The sequence below is a fragment of the Lathamus discolor genome, chromosome 5 (genome assembly GCF_037157495.1).
Source record: "Lathamus discolor isolate bLatDis1 chromosome 5, bLatDis1.hap1, whole genome shotgun sequence".
Lineage (NCBI taxonomy): Eukaryota > Metazoa > Chordata > Aves > Psittaciformes > Psittacidae > Lathamus > Lathamus discolor.
The window spans coordinates 87,550,958-87,571,938 of NC_088888.1; the positions used below are offsets into that span (position 1 = coordinate 87,550,958).

Sequence of the window (20,981 nt, forward strand, 5' to 3'; positions counted from 1 at the left end):
GGAAACCTGTTCCAATGCCTAATCACCTTCCCCGTGAAGAGATTTTTCCTAATATCCAATGTAAACCTCCCCTGGCGCAGCTTGAGGCCATTACCTCTTGTCCTAGCACTTGTTACTTAGGAGAGGAGACCAACCCCCACCTTACTACAGCCTCCTTTCAGGCAGTTGTAGAGGGTGATAAGGTCCCTCCTGAGCCTTCTCTTCTCCAGACTAAACAGCCCCCGTTCCCTCAGCCATTCCTCATCAGACTTGTTCTCCAGACCCTTCACCAGCTCTGTTGCCCTTCTCTGGACCTGCTCCAGCACCTCAATGTCTTTCTTGTAGAGAGGGGCCCAGAACTGAACACAGAATTTGAGGTGCAGCCTCACCAGTGCCCACTACAGGGGGATGATCACTGCCCTGGCTCTGCTGGCCATGCTATTGCTGATACAGGCCAGGATGCTGCTGGCCTTGGCTGCCTGGGCACAAGCTGGCTCATGTTCAGCAGCCACCAATCAGCACCCCCAGGTCCCTTTCCACCAAGCAGCTTTCCAGCCACTCTTTCCCAAGCCTGTAGCACTGCATGGGGTTGTGGTGGCCCAAATGCAGGACCTGGAACTTCTTTTTGAACCTCATACCCCTGGCCACAGCCCATTGATCCAGCCTGTCCAGCTCCCTCTGCAGTGGTTTCCTATCCTTCAGCTGAACAACTCTCCCACCCAGCTTGGTATCATCCGCAAATTTACTGAGGCATTTGGACCAGAGGAGCCTACAGGATGCATGCATCTGCACTGGTAGCACAGCTCCTGCTGTCTACACCAGATCTAGTTCAGGCACACTCACCCACAGTGAACACACATCTTTTAATTGCACTGTAACATGATCAACTTCGCTGAGAGATTAGAAAACGTCTCTCCACGTCCTTCCAGTGAATAATGATTCATTCAACTTTTAGGTCCAAGGGTCTTCAACAAATAAATAAAAGCAAGGTCAAGATAATTTTTATTAGTGAGCTACTTTATTGTAAAAACCTACAGATTTCACAAGAAGAACACTTAGACACACTCACACAAGTATTAAAAACGTAGACAACATTTCCTTGGATTTATAAATATGTAATTTGCATTTTCTTAGGAATTTTATTCACAGCTGATATTTTTGTTGTTGAATCCAAACTCGGCTTGTTTTCCTACAACCATGTGGAAGCTCTTGAGTTAGCTCACAGCTGAAAAATGTAGTTTTCCATGGGACATATTGTATGCTGAGTGATTGAATCTAAAAGAAATAAAAAAGTGGGATTATTTTAAGAAAAAGTACAAGAGATTATAAAGCACAATGTACTTTAGAGCAATTCTTGGTATAAAATAGTTTGTGGAGCTTAGAACCCAGACAGAAAACAAATACAAACAGTCAAATGACAATACTGAAAGCACTTACCATTTACCTTAGTTTAAAAAAGGTACTGCATTATCTACCTGTATGCTTTTTATTGTGGTCAACCTTGGCTGAATTAATTGGCAGCTGGTATTAAGAGCAGAAAGCAGATAGATAGCCATAAACCAACTGGGTTGCAATGGTGAAGTGTCAAAGATTAGAAAGCACTTCAGATCTGATTTATTTTATGAAGATGGCAATTTACAGGTGACGTACTATCATGTAAACAGTTGCTGAGAACGGACTGACCTTCAGAGGCCTGTATCCTTCCTTTAAAGTATCATGTAGAAACCCCTTTTTTCTGAGTTTCGATGATTCATCATTTAAAATCCATTAGCTGGAGCTTGCATAACTGTGCCTCATGAACAGGACATAACAATTAGAAAAGGCACCATCAGACTGCAAAAAAGAACTGAGAAATTTGTAAAGGGCACGAAGAATTCAGACGTCTTTTTCATTAGCAGCCAGATATGCAATTCCTTCAGCCCACTGATGGGCTGAGCGTGGCGTGTCCAGCTGCAGATAGCTCATGAGATACTGGATGTGGGGTGAGGCATAGCTCCATGAGACCAGTTAAACAGTGGATGTGCCATGTGAACTGCAAGCCACTTTAGATCATTACCTTTGTCCATTTGGAATTTATGACTGGAGTACTACTATGTGAAACTTTTGTGTTTAATTTACTATATCATATTATTAGTCTTGCACAAATCTCTGGTTTCACTTGTTTTTTGGCCACACTTGCTCTTCAAGTCATCTTTGAAGCCAGAGAAAGGCACAATAAACAATGACTTCTTCTTATGCCTCTCTCAGATTTTCACAGTTTTATCTTATACTTTCTCATAGTATCAACATTTGCATTTAGATGAGTATTTTCCCCTTATGGTTCACCTTTCCTTTCTTATTTAGTGGTATTGTCTTTCAGGTTTTAAGTCATTATGATCTGATTGCATTAACAGTGAAGAGATTAAGACTTGCTTGGCTAGTCTCATATAGCCTCAATTCATGTTGTACAGTTATTGCTGGAGTCTGGGTGAGGCACTATTTAGGGGAGTTTAACACAGAGTATGATGAAAATTTAATCTTTTTTTTTTTTTTTTTTTTTTTTTTTTGTTAACATGCGAAAAAGTCCCTTTTTGGAAAATACCCTTTCCTTGTCTGAAAAAGCATTGGACTGGAAGCTGTGAATCGTACATAGATTATCAAAAGCTTTTACGTGAGGGTGAGGATATTGCCATTTTATATCTGATTTCCTGCAAACAGATAACTTGGAACTGTGGTATCTGTAGCAGTAAAGTGATGGACTAACAGCTCTTAGAAACTTAACAGCAGATCTTAAAAAGAAACTTTTTGCAAGTGAAATAGAGACTGTAGAAAATTGTCTTTCAGGTGTACAGCAGATAATTCAGGACAGATTATCTAAGGGTGCCAATGCACATATTTCAGCAGTGCTATGCCAGTTGATACAAGTTAAAAATCTTTCTTACTGCATCTAAAATTGAAATACATGCCATTTAAAAAGCAATTATGCTGGGGGGTTCTCCCCATGATTTAGTTTGCTCTGTATAAAACAATCATGCAAAAAGTAAGTTTGAAAATCTTTGGATGAAATTAGTTCATCAGTGAGTACCAGGACCATCATAAACCAGTCTTAGTAGTAAGAGAAAGTCCTCATTGTGGAGACAACCTTCCTAAAAACGTGACTGCAGCAGTCTGTTCCATTTTCTTTCCTCTGTAACCTCAGTTTAGTGAACTATTTGCAGTAAATTTTTGAATACATATTGCATAATATTTTATGAGAATTGAAATTCAGTGTCTTACCTAATACCCATTTTTCTGATAAACATTTTATTTCCTGGTACTTCTTTCCTGGCTTTTTTCCTATACAGATTTTTGCCTGACGTAGGGCGTTACATACTTTCCCTCCTGACAGCTGTATAAGTTCAATTAGCTTTTTGCAGGGTGGCTGACTGGTAGGAGATACAAACATGACAGGCTGGTTTGAAAAGAGATTCTGCTGATACTTTCCTGTGGATAGGTGACGCTGAAGTCTGCATACCTGGATTTGAGGAAACAAGGAAGTTAATTAACCAATTTCCAGTCAAAGTAGAACTACTCCTTGTCTTCAGAAAAAAAACAGAATTATAGTATGAGTGTATGACTTTTTCAGGTGTATCAGAAACTGTTGGGTAAACTATACAATGAATTTGCTGTACTTGATCAATACAATTCTCAAAACAGAGTTTAGACTATTTTGTTACAGGTCAGACAGTTTACCTATAAAACTTTTTAAAGCACTTGATGATACTGTTTTTCACCATAATCTTACATTCTTACATTTGTAACACTAGCCATCAGACAGGATATTTAGGATATTATAAATCATTACAGTCTTGCAGCACAAATACACACCCTGACAGCCTTTGTGATATAGAGTTGTTATCAGTTTGTATCAGAGAGCTTTACAAACTTATCCAATTGAGTTTAAACTACTTTAGGACCCCTTTTCCCCTCCTGTGCTCCACAGATACCAGCTGCCTTTTCTGCCAGATGCATGAAATGACACAAATGTACCAGAACTCAGAGCGAACCGTTTTGTGTAAACTTTTTTGTCCCCACGAAACCAAATAAAGAAGTCCTCCGTGAATGCTGTGCAGTCTGTAACACTTGATCATTGTAATAAAACATGTAAAACAAATTTCCTTCTCTGTATATACTGGGGAGGGCAGTGGCTCAGCAATTAGTCATCTCCTTTAGCTGTAATTTGCATAAAGGCAGTGCATACAACATGTATACACACCATGGCACGCAACATGAAGTTTTCATACTAGAATTAAAAAAAGGCAAGCTTGTATTTCTTAGAGGAGCGAGATTATCTTTGAGCTCCCAAGTTATAACGTGTCTGTATCTCTTGTCAAAGTCTGGAAAATTTATAATGAGACTGGTGTTAATGGTAAGATGAGAACAAAAATAAATGTTTCCTATTATGCCATGCTTGGAATTTTTCATACAGACGATCAACATGAGCACATTACACAGAGGAAAGGTTGCTGTGTATATCTGGTTGATGTGAGATGTCTGAATGTGAAACTGTAGTCAGTGAGGAGGTGTACCTGGAACAGCAGAAGAAATTACTTGAGTGGATTCCTTCCTCCAGTCCTGGCACAAACCTGCTGTGAAATTATTAAGAATTGAACTGCAATTTTAATTCTTAATAAATAATTAAACTTCAGAATTAAATGCAATAACATATGTGCTTGGCAGATGAGCAGCCAAAGTAAGAATCCACCTGATTTACAAGGGTTTATAAAGCCAGTTTAATGGCGTATTCACTACATAAAAGTCAGAGTGAATTGGCTTAGCACCTCTGATCGATTAGCTAGATGAAGCACTTAAAAAGTGTGAAGCCCATGCTAACGTGAGATGTCATAGCTCAGTGGTTCTGTGCCACTGTCCTCTGCTATTCTTGGACAAGTCATTCCCAATCTGCATTTTGAGATCTCCATCAATAAATAATTCAACTTTCTCTGATTGCTAATTCCTTGGCTGCTCTCCTGAATTCGGCAAGTTATAAAGACAGTGACTGCCATGGATGAAGCAGGCCACAAAGACTCAAGCACAATCCAAAAAATGCCCATTTTCTATTCTTCTGTGAACTTAGGCTTATGAATGACACAACACATAATAATGAAAGTCAAACAGCTGCTAAATAATATTGTTGATCACAGTATCAAAGCAGAGTTATATTGCACATTTTGGAGGAACCAACTCATTGAATGTATCTGATGGCCCTTCCTGTACCTAAGTTGGCACCTGATACTTTACACTTCCATCTGAGAAGAATGCTTTTCTATGAATATCTGTCTGCTAGGCATCTTGATGTCATGTGAAACAGAAAACCAAATCGTTGCACAGTTTTATTATATGGTGTCAGATTTGGCATTCACTAAAAGTACCACTTGCTGGTGGGTCTTGGGAGGCTTAGAGGCCACAATCAGTGTCTTAAAATGGGACCAGCGCAAGAACACAGAACACCTTGCAGTCACTGATGTACAGAGCAGTGTTGCGATCTGGGTATTACTAGGAATGCAAACATTCATTTTAATGAATTAAAACCCTGTACAACTGTGAAACTACAAAAGTGCTTGCAAGGTTAGCACATGAAAGGTTAGCAAATTAAAGAATGCGCTATAATGAAAAATAACAATCTCTTCAGATCAAGCTCATACTACCCTCACATCTTAGCTGATCTGACACGAAACTCTCTGGAACTGGCACACATCAGGGGCAACCAATAGGAGAAAGAAGATTACCAGAAGACTTTAATGATAGTTTTTCTAAAATTAATCAGATTTCACTGAAAAATACAGAGGTTACACTTGAAGATTTTAAAGATGAAAATTAATAGTAATGAGAAGAATAGTAATGAAGAATAATAAAATTCTTCAGAATGCAATAAGACTTGTATTAGAAGACACCAAATATAAATCGTTGCACTCTATTTCACATATTTTAGGGAATATTATTTACAAGGGCTAATTGTATGCCCACTTCCTCAAACATTTCCCCTGAAAGGATTTATTTGCTGCAACTGTAATGAAAACATTTCATATAGTCTTTTAATATGTACGTCTTGCTATAGAAAGAACTGTTTGATCAAATTACTATTAAAAGCAAATCTGTACACAGCTGATCATCAAATCAGGAAACCCAAATTTCAAGGACCCAACAGCACTCACCTCAGCTGATATCCACAAATAGCGTGCTTTATTCTGTACATTTAGTATATATTAAGAGAACCCAGGAGAGTGAAATGCTGAGGATTTTATTTAACTGCCTTTAAAATTCCAGCTGTGTGCACTATCAGTGCACTTGAGGGGAGGGCAGGGTAAGAACACAGCACATCTTGGTGGTGGTGTCGAAGCAAAGATTCAGCATGAAATGTCAACTTTCCATTTCCTTCATCTGAGCACCACCACCAGAGCTTTTCTTACAGGCTGTGCTTGGATGTGTTCAAGCACATGGGGTCCATGCACAGGTCTTAGAAATAGTGAACGATCACAGCATTTATGCTCAGAGAGTAGTCTGAAAGGTTAACTTTGCTTTCTGTCCCACTAACCTGAAAGAAATACCACTGGCCAGTTGCTGAAAAGGCAGCTAGCTGACCACACAGAGTTTTGGGGTGGGATGAGAGGGCACAGTCTAGCTCTTACCCCTGAATTGACTCAGCTGCCTTTGTAACATCAAAGCCTTTGCAGCACTCCAGGGGTGCTCCCAGTTCTTTGAAACCATACACATCTCACATAAGCTTTTACAAATAAATAAATAAATCCTCAGTAGAGACCAAGCCTGGGAAAAATATCAGACCCCAAAAGTGACTATTTCCACAAATTGTGTATGTGTCAGTCAGTAGTTACGGTTACAATTGTGTAATTGTACAACATTGCATTACAACATTACAACGGACAGCACCAATTTTCCTTTCTAATTATATTCATTAGCAGATGGACAGAAAAACAAAATGTTTTAAAAGCATCTATTTACTATTTCTTGTAAGGTCCTAAGTGTTAACCTCATTCTTTCACTAGCTGGATGAACAGCAGGAAGATGCCTCTTATATTTATGCATTCCTCATAATTTAGATGTTTGTTTGAACCTAAGTTTTGAAAGGAAGAAAAAAATCGTTCTTGACAGAAGTAAACCTTAAGGAGAATGTATGATAAATAAATAGAGCCTTTCCTCATTAAACCCCCCCCACAACCAAAACCAAACAACACAAAAACCACTTCACCAACTATTGTCCCTCCTGTGACTGATTTTCAGTCCCCACAAGCCAAAAAAGCATATATTATAAAAAACCTAAAACTTTGCATTCCAGATCTTTATAAATATAGCTCCTGCTGGGTGGGTGCGGGAACAAACACAAACCTCCTTAAAATTCAAAGGGTGTGATGTTTTCACGAGGCTCAGGAGAGAGCCATCAAGTCCCACATAGGTACTCTATCTGAATGCATACCTGAATTCATGCAATAGGAAATGGTAGAAAACAGTTATTCTGGATGTACCTGGAATTTTTTCAGCATTGAAACTGCTAATGTACTATATACAGCACACAGTTTTCAGTGCACTTCCAGGAAACAGTACATGAAGAAATCTCCAGTCTGAAATGCTATTAGAATAATAATACTTCACGAAAACTGAATGGACAATATAGTTGTGATGTATTACAATTAATAGAAATTACATCTGTAGGCTAGAATTGAAAATGTGAAGTCCTAGCTTCAAAAATATATACAATGTAGCCATCTGTGATAATTCTACATGTCTGAAAATTTGTGCATGCATTACACAACCAATGTGTGCATTACGGCAAGTATTTATTCTTAATTTCTATTATTCATCAGAGATGAATAAATCTACAAAAATAAACATAAGATTTATTTTATCATTACTATTTGAGCATTTAATATAGAATTGGAAAACTCACCACCATCTATATGAACAGGCTATTTTTGATAAAGTATTTACTGAACTTATGGAAAGCTGTAATATCTTCATTACTATTACTTGCAAAAATAGTAAACACATTTTAGTAAATGCAGACAGCAGAAGATAAAATTGCAGGCATAAGTTTGAAGACAGAATGTATGCTTTATGGCTTATATGTGTCCAAAGACCAAGTATTGTTTCATTTGAAGTCGATGACAAATTGCTCACTTTCACTAAAAAGAAAAGGATCTGACTGTTGCAGGCTTATGGATTAGTTCACCACTGTGTGACTACTAAATGACAGAAACCCATGGAATTGCTAAAGCAAGACTTTATGGTTTGCTAATGTACAAATTTAGCAAAACCAGAAACATAAAATAGCCCATTAATTTAATATAGTTGGATGATGTTGGTGGCAAAATATTAAGCTCTATGTTATGAATATTCATATGATTTCAGTATAGACAAATATACTGGCCAAATAATGTTTATATTTTCAGATACTGTAATTTTGTACAAAGACCATGTGAAGAACACACTCAAAACTACAACACTGTTAGGAAGTGTTACACTTGCATGGTTATATGTGTTTTCAGACAGTCCGTCATTTAGTAAAAATTTAAAAGAAACCCACGTATGTTGAACACCATGTACATGTGAAGATCAAGGGCTCAAACACGTCCACACAAGTGGACCATCAGCCTGCTTCTGATAAAGAGGAGCATACTGCAGCATGCTGACTTCTGAATGTACAGTTACCCTGCAGTGAGGAATTTGCAGAATCTGCAAGACCCTACAGGGATCAAGGAAGTTTGTGTTAACAGTGCAGTACTCCTGCAGGACAAAGAAGAAATGCTCTCTTTTTCATCTTTCTAAATATCAGGTTTAATAGAAGCAACAAACCAAACAGCAGCTCTGTTTTTGTAGGAACAATGTGTGACGTATTTTCTACTTAAATTAGAAGGTAATAATTTTAGTTTGATTTCTCATAACTTATTTTAGCAGTTTGTTGATTTTTTTTAATACATTAAAAATACGAAAATTGAAACAGTAATCTTTAAAAGCTTTAGAAATTACATTGAAATGCTGTACTAGATAAATAAATTGGTGCTCTCCAGTATAAACCAGCAGGTTAAGAGCTGGAAACAACTTCCTTCAGCAAGCTGTTTCACAAAGAAATAGATCCTCAGCTTTGAGCAATCTTATCTAAGTTAATGGAACATCACACAGGAGCCCAACTGGTTCAAGCCATACTACCATATAACAGCACCCAGAACCTTATTCCACTTTTTGGCATGGAATGCATCTGTTATTGCTAGCAATGTTTTTCATTCTCAGAGCAAATAATCAACCTGCAGCATTCGTATACATTATCTACAAACATTGCAGCCTTATTTCTGAATATTTATTGAAATGGTGCTTTCTCATAGGTTATCAATATCATTTGGCTAAAATAGAAGCTCCCTTTCTGTCAAATTAGAGAAGTATAACACTTCAGTCGGAAGTGAGAATGTACTTTTTGAATGCATAATAAGGCTGCATCAGTACCCCGGCACATGCACAGAAACAGAGATTACATACAGGCAAACTTGGTATACGTTTGTGTGGTAGAAGATGACTGGTGTGATGAGCCAGGAGCCAGAAGCAGAGGGAGATGGAGTGGAAAATTTGGTCCAGAAAAAAGAAACCTTCACTGTCTGGTCTTGAAAAGTAAAAAGGAAAGTAAAAAGAAGATATGGCATACAGTCAAGACTATATTATCTGGAAAAATCTTCAAAACACAGTTTCTTCCCCTCCTCTATACAGTCCTTCATGTAAGTGTTTCCTGGCCAAGATGAGGGCGAAGGAAAGAACGCCTGAATACAGACAATTTAGCTGATGTTGTTTCCACTGTGTGTTGGCAGACAACCTTGCTTCTCTCAAATCCCATAGACTGATAAGAAAAGTTAATTTCACCAATTTATTCTCTGAAAGACTGTGTCCCAGTGGGAATTCTGTATGAAATTTTTTGGCAAATAAATCTACTGTTTGGCGGATAGTCAAAATTATACTGGAAGATGTTTGAACCATTTTTTCCGGCATAGCAAATTTTTGCAGGAAAAAAGATAACAAATTCACTTATTTTTAGTTTAATTTCCTTGTTTTCCAGAGGTAGAACTATTTTTAAATACTATGTAATATCAACACTATCAACTATAGATTAATGATTAATAAAAAACAAATTAGGGTAAAACAATGTGTTTTCCCTTTTGAGGATAAGTATGACTCCTAAATCAAGCAGCTGTATTTCCAATATACATCACTCAAACCCACTCTGCTAAGATTGTAATATGTGGTCGCTTTACTACAATTTTTCATTTATTTTTAAAAAGATTCTGAATTAAATGTATTTGCATTTGGTTTCAACACAAACTAATTCTTTTTGAAATAAAAAAAAAGGAAATCCTTTTGTATCAATTTAGCTATGAAGGAAGGATCTTCCAGGATTAGAAATTTCAACCTTGCTTCAGAAATAAGAACGTGTCTCTCCTTGTTTCTGTCTTATATCAAGAGCACTAAACTCAAGTGACTACCAGGAAGTTATAAGACTGTAAATTGCAATTACAAATTTATGTCAAAATTCTGGAAATAATTACCAATTATAACTGGGAGGCATTTTCCTCTCCTGAATATCAATAAAGCAGCACCAAAGCAGTATACAAGCATGGCACATATGACTGAGTCCCACATCAGTGGCATACCATAAGGGTAACATATATGTGACAAGCTCACAAGAATCCCAGTAAAATTCAAAGACAGAAATTCTTCACCTCCATACACAGTCCAGTGTTTATCTTCTCTTGCAGTTAGAAAGCTTTGCTTAATAATATAACCTAAATTGCTTCTGCTGCATTTTCAGCCCATTATTTCTTGTCCTAGTGCCAAGGGACATGGAGAACAATTTCTTCTCTTCCTATTTGCAACAACCTTTTAAATATTTGAAGACAGTTATCATGTCTCCCCTCAGTCTTCTCTTCTCTAGACTAAACAAACAGTTCTTTCAGTCTTTGCTCATGGGTTATATTTTGTAGACCTCTAACAATTTTGTTATTCCCCTGGATTCTCTCCAGTGGATCCGCATCTTTCCTGAAGTGCAGTGCCCAAAGCTAGATACAGTGCTGAAGCTCAGGCCCCACCATTGCTCTGCACAGTGCAAACAATTCATGTATTTTATGCATAGCATTCCTGTTAACACATCTTAGTATGTCTGCTTCTTTTATCGGAGTATGACATAGGTGACATACTGGTTTGGATCCTCTAAAATAATCAGTAGCTCTTTTGGACTGCATGGTCAATCTGCAGGTGATTATTTCTCCCTCCTTTACACTTGTTCTTAATGAACTGTCATCATACTTGTTTCTGATTATTCCTTATATATCTCAAGGTCATTTTAGTTCCAATCTGTTGTGATTTAGCCCTGGTAAGCAGCTAAGCACCACACAGCCACTTGCTCCCCTGCTCCGTGGGATGTGGGGGAAACACAGAAGGGTGAAAGTGAGAAAACTCATGGGTTGAGATAAGACTGTTTGTTTAATAATTAAAAAAACTTGTCAGTCTACGGTTCTACTGCTTAGGCCATGATTAATCAGATTTTCCAGCCTGGTAGCTTAGCAAAATCCTAGACAACAAATGCAGTATAAGGGCGGGACAATTGTACATTTTATGCCAATTAATTCCTACATATGCTGGTATGGTGGCCCTATTACATGTGTGACAAAAGAGCTGATACGAGCATATGCAGATCCTCTGCGCAGCTGATCTAAGTAAGCCATGTTGAATCCACTATTTTCTGTCTGGCATTATTGGTAGGGCTTTCCATCTAGCTCAGTTTTTAAATGCAGACAAATTTGTATGTCTCAAAAATGCAAAGGAAGTAAAGTAAAATCAGAAAGTCTTTTCCCATAACTCAGATAGCTGACAGTCGAACAAATGCAGTTGAGCCAATGTGCAGACCAGAAAAATCTCAGCCTCCAAATAATTAGGTTCAGACAACCAGCCATGACTTTAAAAGGTATGTAGTAAATACATGGACATGTTTTTCCTCACAGCTGACAACGATCTATTCTTGCTGTTATATCCTCACAAGACCTTCAGCATAAAAGATACTTATATTCTTACTGGTTAAGTTCAGTGCACTTTTGAAACTAATCTCTTGGTTATTCCTACTGAGTGTACTTTTGGTTCCCTCTGTGGAGCAGCCATCAAGGGCACAGACTGTAGTCCATTTGGATGAAATAAAGTCAGAAGATGTGTTCAGTTGCGTTCAGCCCAGGGGAGCAGACTTGAATGAGCCCAGAGCCCTGAAGCGTGTGTTGTTCACCGGGTGTCTTGGCTCTAGCTCATGCACTATGCAGATGCCTTTCAATTCATCTGTATTACTGGTTTATAGAGGGAGGCACAAGTGAGCATAGAGCCATAGAGTCTCTTCTGGCAGATGTAATGAGGTAGTGAGGTAGGTATGCGATGCTTCTTTCAAATTGAATTATTACCTGCAGAAAAATAATGATCTCAACTAACTTTAGCCTACTTTTTATAACAGTTGCAACTTGCCTTTATAGTTAACTCACAGTTCATTCTCACATGGCATCAGGGAGGAGGAACATTAGATGCATCTTGGCATTTATCCCCTCATATTGCAACCACTCATCCATATTTTATATATACTATCCTTTAGGCTTACTGAACTCTCCCAAGCCACATAAGGCCAATTGTTTGGCTTTTTTTTTTTCCCTAATTTTATTTTTATTGTTTTTTTTTCATTATTATTTGATTTTATTTTAAACAGACCAGTATCTATTTCATGAAACTAGCATGTAATCTATGAATAGGTCATGAATTTCAACAGAGTAGCTTAGGGAATGAAGTATTAATGAAGTAAATGACAATGTTTAATCATATGGGAGTAAACACATCTGGGGGGGGTTGGAACTAGATGATCTTAAGGTCCTTTCCAACCCTAACAACCCTATGACTCTATGATTTACACAGACTGAAATAATACACTTCCAGAAAGTATATTTCACCAATGAAAGGCTGCACTGAAACATAAATTCCATGAGCTAATAATGTGCTGCAGTTCATAGAAAACAACTTGATATTCCCTATGGTTAAATACTACTTATAATGAGGATACAAGGCATGGAAGCCTAGTATTCGCATAAAATACATTAAAAATAATAAGCTCATTTCAACTACCTTATTTTTTTTTTTTTTGCAGATACTGAATTCTTTTGGACAGTCCAACTTTCTTTTTTAATCAACACAGGATATTGTGCAGTGAGCTTCAAGAATGACATTTGTTTTGCCGGCTGAGGGATGTGGGGAATCCTTCCATTTGCCTTTAACAGTAAATGATAAATCCAGCGCTGTCAACAGATTTGCTATACCTGGCAAAGTGCAGATGAATAATGCTCTGATAAATAAAAAAGTTTTCTCTTCCAGTAATAACAAAGTGAGTGATCTTGTTGAAAGGAAAAGCCTGGCAGAAGTGAAGGGTTACACAGATGCTCCCAAAAGGCTCGTTCCACAAACAGTTGTATTAACTCACAATTAAAGTAATCTTAACATTAAAAAATAATTCCTAGTTTTATCTTTAAAATGTGAATGTGTGAGTCTTTTTGCTCTACCTCAACAGTCTGAAATGATTTGAGTGAAGGCAGAGTACATTCTTTTCTCTACTCTTTGGTTTTAGTTGAATGCCATTGCAACGCCCAGCAGTTACTCAGTGTGTGCCAAACATGAATATTTTTGAGCGTCATTTGAGTTTGAAAGGCTACAGTAAGTGATGGGAACACAATCGTCTTGGGAATCTACAAATAGCTTTCAAAAAGCTCATAAATCTGGCTTTCATGGTTTGGTTTTCAACAGCTTTATGAAATATGTCAAAGCTTGAACACAGAGAGTTCATTTTCCTTCGAATTTCTTAGGATTGACTTTTCTCAATCTTTTTTTGCTATACTGTAGTGAGACAAATAAAATGGACTTGGCTTTAAAAAACAGGCATCAGCAAATTACTTTTAAAAAAAGTTGCTTTGCTCTTTTAATTGTTTTTTATTTTTATTTTTTTGTATCAACAGAGGAAAAATGTTCCCTTCAAATAGGGCAGCCTAAAGTGTTCCCTCATCAACAGAAAGATAAAATGGTTCTGTTCGGCACCCAGTGTATAACAATGTATATGACAGACCACATATTAATGAAAAAGCGATGTATAATTGAAAGCTCTTTTTTTCCAAAATTGTTTAAAAGAAGATGCATGGTAATGACCGAGCACAGCAGCAACCCAGACAGTTGCTTTCAGAAGTCACATGCAAACCTCTATAATTACAGTGAAACATGTGTGCTACAGTGATAATTAGCAGGCAAGGCTTGTTTTTTAAACATGAACTAAAGAGTCAGTTGAAATTACATTAATGTTCAACAGAGAAAAGGCTTTAAAACTCTCTGAGATCTACTGAAATAAACACGCTCAAAGAGATTACAGATTACTCAAAGAGGTTACCCGCTCAAAGAGATCACACAACTGGGCACCATTGCTGTGGATTGCTGCCAACTGCAATATTAGACCAGATTCAGGTTTGCTTCTGGTAGAACTCCTATCACCATCAGCTGTGGTCTACAATTTTCCTGATTAGTATGCCTTGGCAGCCTCACTTCTTTATGTATAATGACCTCTCTTCTTCACTTAATTTATGTTACAGATTGGAAGAAAAGATCCCATAGGAAGTAAGGAAAACAAAGACATTTAATCCTCAGCATTAAGAGTAGTAAGTGGAGCTGCCAGCACGCACAGCAAAAAACCCCTCAGGTGTTTAAATATTTGACCAGGTGCCTTTTATCAGTCTTGTTTTTAAATTACAGTTGCTCATGAAAAGTTTATTTGAGAGCACTGCTTTCTTCACAGGTGCTGAACAAAGGACGTGATTAACATTTTCTATTTGAAGATTCTTCTCATGAACTCTTGTACTTTTCAGCATGACAACAATATTAGAACAGAATAAAGGACTTTGACTACATTGTGACAGCAAGCTGGGATGGTGTTCTATGTAGCTGAGGGAGAATGATTTATGTTGTGAATACCTAGTAATTTTAAAGCTATGAAAGTTGGTGGGGTAAAGGCAGAGTATCTGACACTAAATTTATTTTCTTTGCTCTTCTTTCTATTTTTTTTGTAAACCAGAGCATTTTTGAAGTTAATGGTAAGTACCTGAAAAGTGTTTCTTTTAATAAAGTGAAAAAAAGAATTCACAAACCACAATGGTAAGTTGTGCATGGTACCAAATGATGCCCTTCTAAAAAGAACTGATTCCAATCTCTGTTTTGAAGAGTTGATCTTTTTCAGCTTTTGAGCTAATACACCAAACACATTTGTAGCTCAAAAAATAATATCTCACTGTCACAGGAGGCAAAATAGACGTGTGTCAGTAACCTTATCAAATGCTGGAGGGATAAAAGTTTAGCATTGGATTTCAGTTGTTGCTGTGAGTACGAAGCCAGTTTAGAAGAACATCAGTCTTATTTAGAATATAATCTTACTTCTTATAATCTTACAAATGCATTCGGGATTTCAACACGTGATAACTTTTCCACCTTTTTCTTTTCCAGCACTTATTTCTAATTTATTTATTTAGTTATTTATTTTAGTGACAAAGACGATGGAACAATATTCATTTGGCTTATCTGATGTTTTTATTTGGTCTTGCAGGAACTGTCTTAATGGAGATAAAATAAAAGTGTGACTCTACACAAGTGGAAATCTAAAGTGGCAGGAAGATTCGCTGAAAAGCAAATCACTGATACACAGAAAAATCCATTTCTGTTTACTGCAAATAGTGTTCCTTTTTAAAAAAGAGATATTGCTATAAATTCCATATGGAATTTGGTTTTGTTTTGAATTTGAGCTCGCCAGCTTTGACATGGTCAAATAGGGAGAACTAGGCAGACTTATAGTAGTGGACTTTCAGCGACTTCTCATGCTAGCTGGACAAAGTTTGTAAGGTCAAACTGCTAACCCTGTCATCGTTACTGAGTTTCTTTCCTATATTCCTTTCTCTCTTCATCTTAGAATGACGCAGGACAGAGAGAGGCTACTACTTTTTAGTCTATCTGGATTTTAACGGAAGTGCTTTAGCAAAAACAGAAAGCCTTTGAAAGAGGTTGTCACTGCATAAGCAAGCAGCTGCATTTTGAAAACCAAAGGATACTCAGCAAGTACTGTATATAAAATATGATCAACTGGGTATTTGAGCTTAGATGCCGGATAAATACTCTGAAGCACAGAAACAGTTGTAGTCTTCAAGCAAAACTACTAGTTATTTTCTAGCCAAGCAACTGACTAACTTAGATAAAATACAAGTGCTCAATAACTTCTCTCCTGCATACTAGGTTTTCTAGTAAAAGTCTGTAAATAAATATTTACTATCTCTGGCTCTGACCCAATCCAGAATTCCCACTAAAATCAGTGGGAATAAGGTACACGTATGAGGAGTACAGCTTTAGCCCTGTAACAACACAAACTACCAAGATGTAACAGGAGGTACTGTTTTTATGCATATGTACTATTCCAAAGTATATACTTTACACGGAGGATGAGGAAAAAGAATCTAAACTAGCAAGCCCTGCATAAGGGCAAAGGTTTAAAAATGTCCTGCACACTCACTGCATCATGTGTCTAATTTTTATTTTAAAATTAACTTTAAAATTTAGGATCTGAGATAATCGTTGTAAAGCTTCCCATGGAATTTTTCTTTAAAATGGTATTACTGATTAAAGTTTTACTGCGTTTATTCTTTGGACCAGCACTGGGAGAGCTACAAAGCCATCACTGCTCAGACTGTTGATGGAAGAAAGGAGAACTGACTGCACAACACTGGAGTACTCCTGGGGTTAAACAGAGGAACAGTAATGGTGGGATTTGGAGGGAGTTCAATAAAATCGTCCTCATTCAAAGAAGGCCAGTGTCACACAGACATTGTAGGAAGAGAAAAGCTGTCTTCTACAGAGAAGATAAACACCTAAAGTCTGTAGTGTCTTTTCAAAGATTTCACAGCTAAACAAAACTATATGGTATTGTCACACTCTGCTGTATAACAGACCTCTTACTACAAAAACACACGACAATTAAAAACTAAATAATCCTAAAATAAACCAGTAGATTTATCAATATCACCTTCTGCAGTTTGAGGTAATGCTGTAATCAGGTATGAGATAACTAGAAGGAAAAATCAGAAGTATTTTGATTTTTACATTATTTCATAAATGAAATAAATACATTGGGTTTTTTTTTATGCTCATTAAATGCTGAATATATTTACTCAGACACACTCCAGTTGTGCCAACGTGATATAGTCACAAAGAATGCACATGAGCCTGACAGCTAAAAAGCAACAGAGAGCTTTGCACATAATCTAAAACTAAATCTGTATGTAATTTCCTTCCCTTTGTTAATTGAAGATTAAAACTAAATCAAGGGGAAGCCTTCTATGAGACTACTTCCAACAACAGATGACTCAACTAGCACCTGAGAATTTGTTGTGCTTGTGTGTACTGAGGTTCTGAACTTCCTGTTTCAATAAAATACCAAACAAGTTGTGTTTCCTTTACAAATAAGCTATTACATCAAGCCCTGTTCCTATAATTTCAGTTTTTGTCTGCATTCCAACATTTTCTTTGGCAAATGTAGAAACATTCTAATTAAAGAGAAGAGAAAAACAAGCATCATTCATCATGGTAAAGATGAATGCTCAAGAGAATATCCTTACTGGTTACTTCGTTCATTCAGTTTAATTCAGCTTTTGAAGTGCACTTAATTATGGCATGCTGTTCTCTGAGGTGAAACACAAGTAAGAGGGTTTTCACTAATAGTGTCTCATGAAAGCTATTAAAGGTTATAATCAATTCCGCTAATGCCATACAAACATAATACCATCTGTGGGAAGTGATTCAAAAACAGTTTTAGAACACCAGAATACTTGAAGTACACTATTCTGCAGAGCAAAATCCACCTATTATTATAACTTGCTAAATCCTTTGACATGCTACATGATTTATTTTTTTTTTAATGGAAATGATCCTGAGTTTTCCTCAGCATGATGTGATACCAGAATAATAAGAATCCTTTAAAATGCCCCCTTTCCTTAATTCTCACAGTTTTTGTCAATATTTAGATTCCAGATGAAAGACCTCTGTCTACGTCATTTGCAATTAGCATGAGAAAGACAACTTCCCATGAAAAGCTAAACACCAGACCTGCAAAAACAACATAATGTAATTGTCTGGTTAAGCCGATATATTACAACATATGTGGTTTCTTTCCTAAATTTCTTTAACCGCAGAATTGGAAGTGCTGATTCACCAAGGCAGAATTTCAGACTTAAAAAGACACTATAACAGGAGTTATAATTAATCAGAAAAATGCTATTTTGGATAATTAAAGGAACTACTGCTAAAAGGTGTCCATGTGCACATTACATCTTTGTGGAGAGCACTGCTACTTTTGCTTACCAACCAAAGGTAATTTTTCAGGAAAATACAGTTAAAACCCCATTTACTGCTCAGGGTTGTGTTCTAGATAAATCTGGAATGCAGTAGAAGAAACAGTCACTGCAGATGGTTGAAGCCAGTAGAGGATGCTGAAGACTTCTGATAACAAAAATAGCCGCTACCATGTCTGCAACATCCTCCAAAGACAGCATGAAAACAGAAATAGTCCAGTTAATCCTGAAAAAATCCTAAATTTGGGAAATTATCCAACCTGCAGAAAAAAGCCAGAAAAACCCAAGAAAAAACATTGTTAACTGCATGTCAGATGAACCAGTGTACCCCCTTCAGGCATCTCCTATGTAAGTAAGCAGCAACCAGCCGAAGCCACACAACGCAGACAGGATCCCACTATGCTACAGCTTCAAGAAGGCACATCTTCTGTTTTATAAGCATGTGCTGAGCCATACCAAAACCTCAATGGGATGGGACGAACAGCTTTCAGTTATTTATGCTGCTCCTATGTTATAGTTTTTCTTCTAAGTCACAATGAACTCAGCTAGGTAATTTCACATGACAAAGGTTTGTGCAAAGCTCTTAATCAACATCACCGCTTACACCTTCAATGTTAGAATAACCCCAGAATTTCCATAACACTCAATAAAATCTGACTCAGTAAGTCTGACCTTGCTTTATGCTGAAACTGCAGTTCTTCCAAACTTAGCTTGATTCAGGCAGGAATCTCCGAAGCTAGGCAAAACCTAGCGAGGAACCTTTTAAGCTAATTCTTAAATGTTTATTTCCTTTGATTTTAGGGAGCTAGTATTAAATGGAGTTTTTACACTGTTTTATCCAAAATGTATTAGTTTAAAAGATATTAATTAACAGTTGCTATTAAAACAGCCAACAGACTACTCATAAAACTCCCCTACCTTAGGCAAACATAAATCCTGTTAAACTTCTTTCTCTACAATTGCTTTAAAAATAGTCATGCCATGCAGCAAAGTTCAGCGGAATCAGGCTTCCTGGAATCATCTCCACAGGTAAAAGTCCCTCGTGTCAACTATTGCAAGAGTCTTCTGCTTGAAATGAAGGTGATAAAGCATCTGGGCCACAAGTAAATCTGGTAAACAGAATCTGAGTAAAGTGTGACCTTTCAGCCAGATCAGGAAAAAAAAAAGGATGGAAACATTTTTCTGGGGATCAAAAGGTCCCTGGAGCAGACACTATCTTTTGTTTTGGATTCGTACAATGTGTTAAGATGTGAAGTCCGGTTTTGTGGTCAGAGGAAAATAACGAAGAAGTACTACCTTTATAATAGTAATACACTGACTAGTGAAGTTAGGCCCTCTTTTGATTGCAGCCTCTGGGACCAACTTTAGGCAAATATTAAATAACAGTGTTTAAAAAAATGTTAATTTAGATGATATTTTAAATAGTTCTGATAAATAACTTCCACACACAAGGCATAAATCATTGTAAGATAAACATGACAATGGAACTTCTTGTCTTTGAAAAAGCCTCCAAGGTCTACAACAGAATCTCATCAACACATAATAAATCACAAAGCAGTAAGAACAAGAAGAGAAGTATGTCTATATAGAACTGTACACTCATAAGCACAATAAATCAAAACCAACGCAATATAAATCAGCTGAAGTTGGAATTTGGTTCTACAACTACCTCAAGAATAAAATTTAAAATTGATGTTTCTGTGTGTGTGGTTGGAGCAAAATTAGCTTAAAAGCTTTTATCAGCCTTGATTTTGGAGTACCAAATGCAGCAGTTAAGACCATTACCTTACATGTACTTATGAAAGAATCTGAGAAGAGGAACTGTATCAGCTGAAATGTATATTCTGATGCTCTCGGGAGATGAGTAAAACTCTAACTGAGAACTACATTCAGAAAAATATCATGCCTACAGGCCATGATCCTGCCCTGTGATGCAGTCCTTGTGATGGACTTCAGTGTCGTGTGCTCTTGCAAGAACATGATTCGAGTTGCAATACAACCTTTTGCTTATGAGTAAATGAAGAAGCAGAGCAAGGAAAGTTGTTAAAAATAAGGGAACTTTAATGAAATGACCAAGATTCACTTTTCCTGGAACCACTGCATGACATTGTGTTTTGAGGGAGTCAGATTTATAACTAATTTTATTGCCTGGATATAGTGTACTTACAATCATGATAAACAAGGGCATCTCAACAGCTGTCTCCACTAAAACTGTTAGACTAGAAATTCTCGTTTTCCAACATAAAGTGTCCCCACAAAGTTCTACCATATTGTGGCTTCTTCAGCTATTCCATCTAGACCTACTGTTGAATAAGTTTTAGTCTTGGTACTAAAAACCCCATGAAATGTATCTGTGTCATATTATAATAATAAGAGCACGTAATTCAACACATTTTTCCTCTTATAAAATGATGTTTCTTGATATACACATTTTACTGCGCTACATAGAAGTAGTTCTTTACAATTTCACCATTTAAATAAATGGAATGTATTTTGGACTGACAGCATTTCAACCATTACAGATAAACATTGCATATAAGCTTGATTTAC

The 20,981-nt window shown here is 36.9% G+C and overlaps 1 protein-coding gene across 8 annotated transcripts in view; it reads right to left on the reverse strand.

The window, feature by feature from the left end:
- Nucleotides 1-978: 978 nt before the first annotated feature.
- The window catches only part of MCPH1 (microcephalin 1), a 128,421-nt gene continuing 108,418 nt past the window's right edge, over nt 979-20,981 (reverse strand). For 3 of the 8 annotated variants that reach the window (XM_065681517.1, XM_065681520.1, XM_065681521.1), the window contains one exon: nt 1,164-3,472. In XM_065681517.1, the coding sequence (XP_065537589.1) occupies nt 3,167-3,472 (306 nt within the window). In that variant the 3' untranslated portion in view covers nt 1,164-3,166. Of the gene's footprint in view, nt 3,473-4,526; nt 4,587-20,981 lie in introns of all 8 variants that reach the window. The other 5 variants (XM_065681518.1, XM_065681519.1, XR_010613241.1 and 2 more) reach the window with 5 other exon arrangements.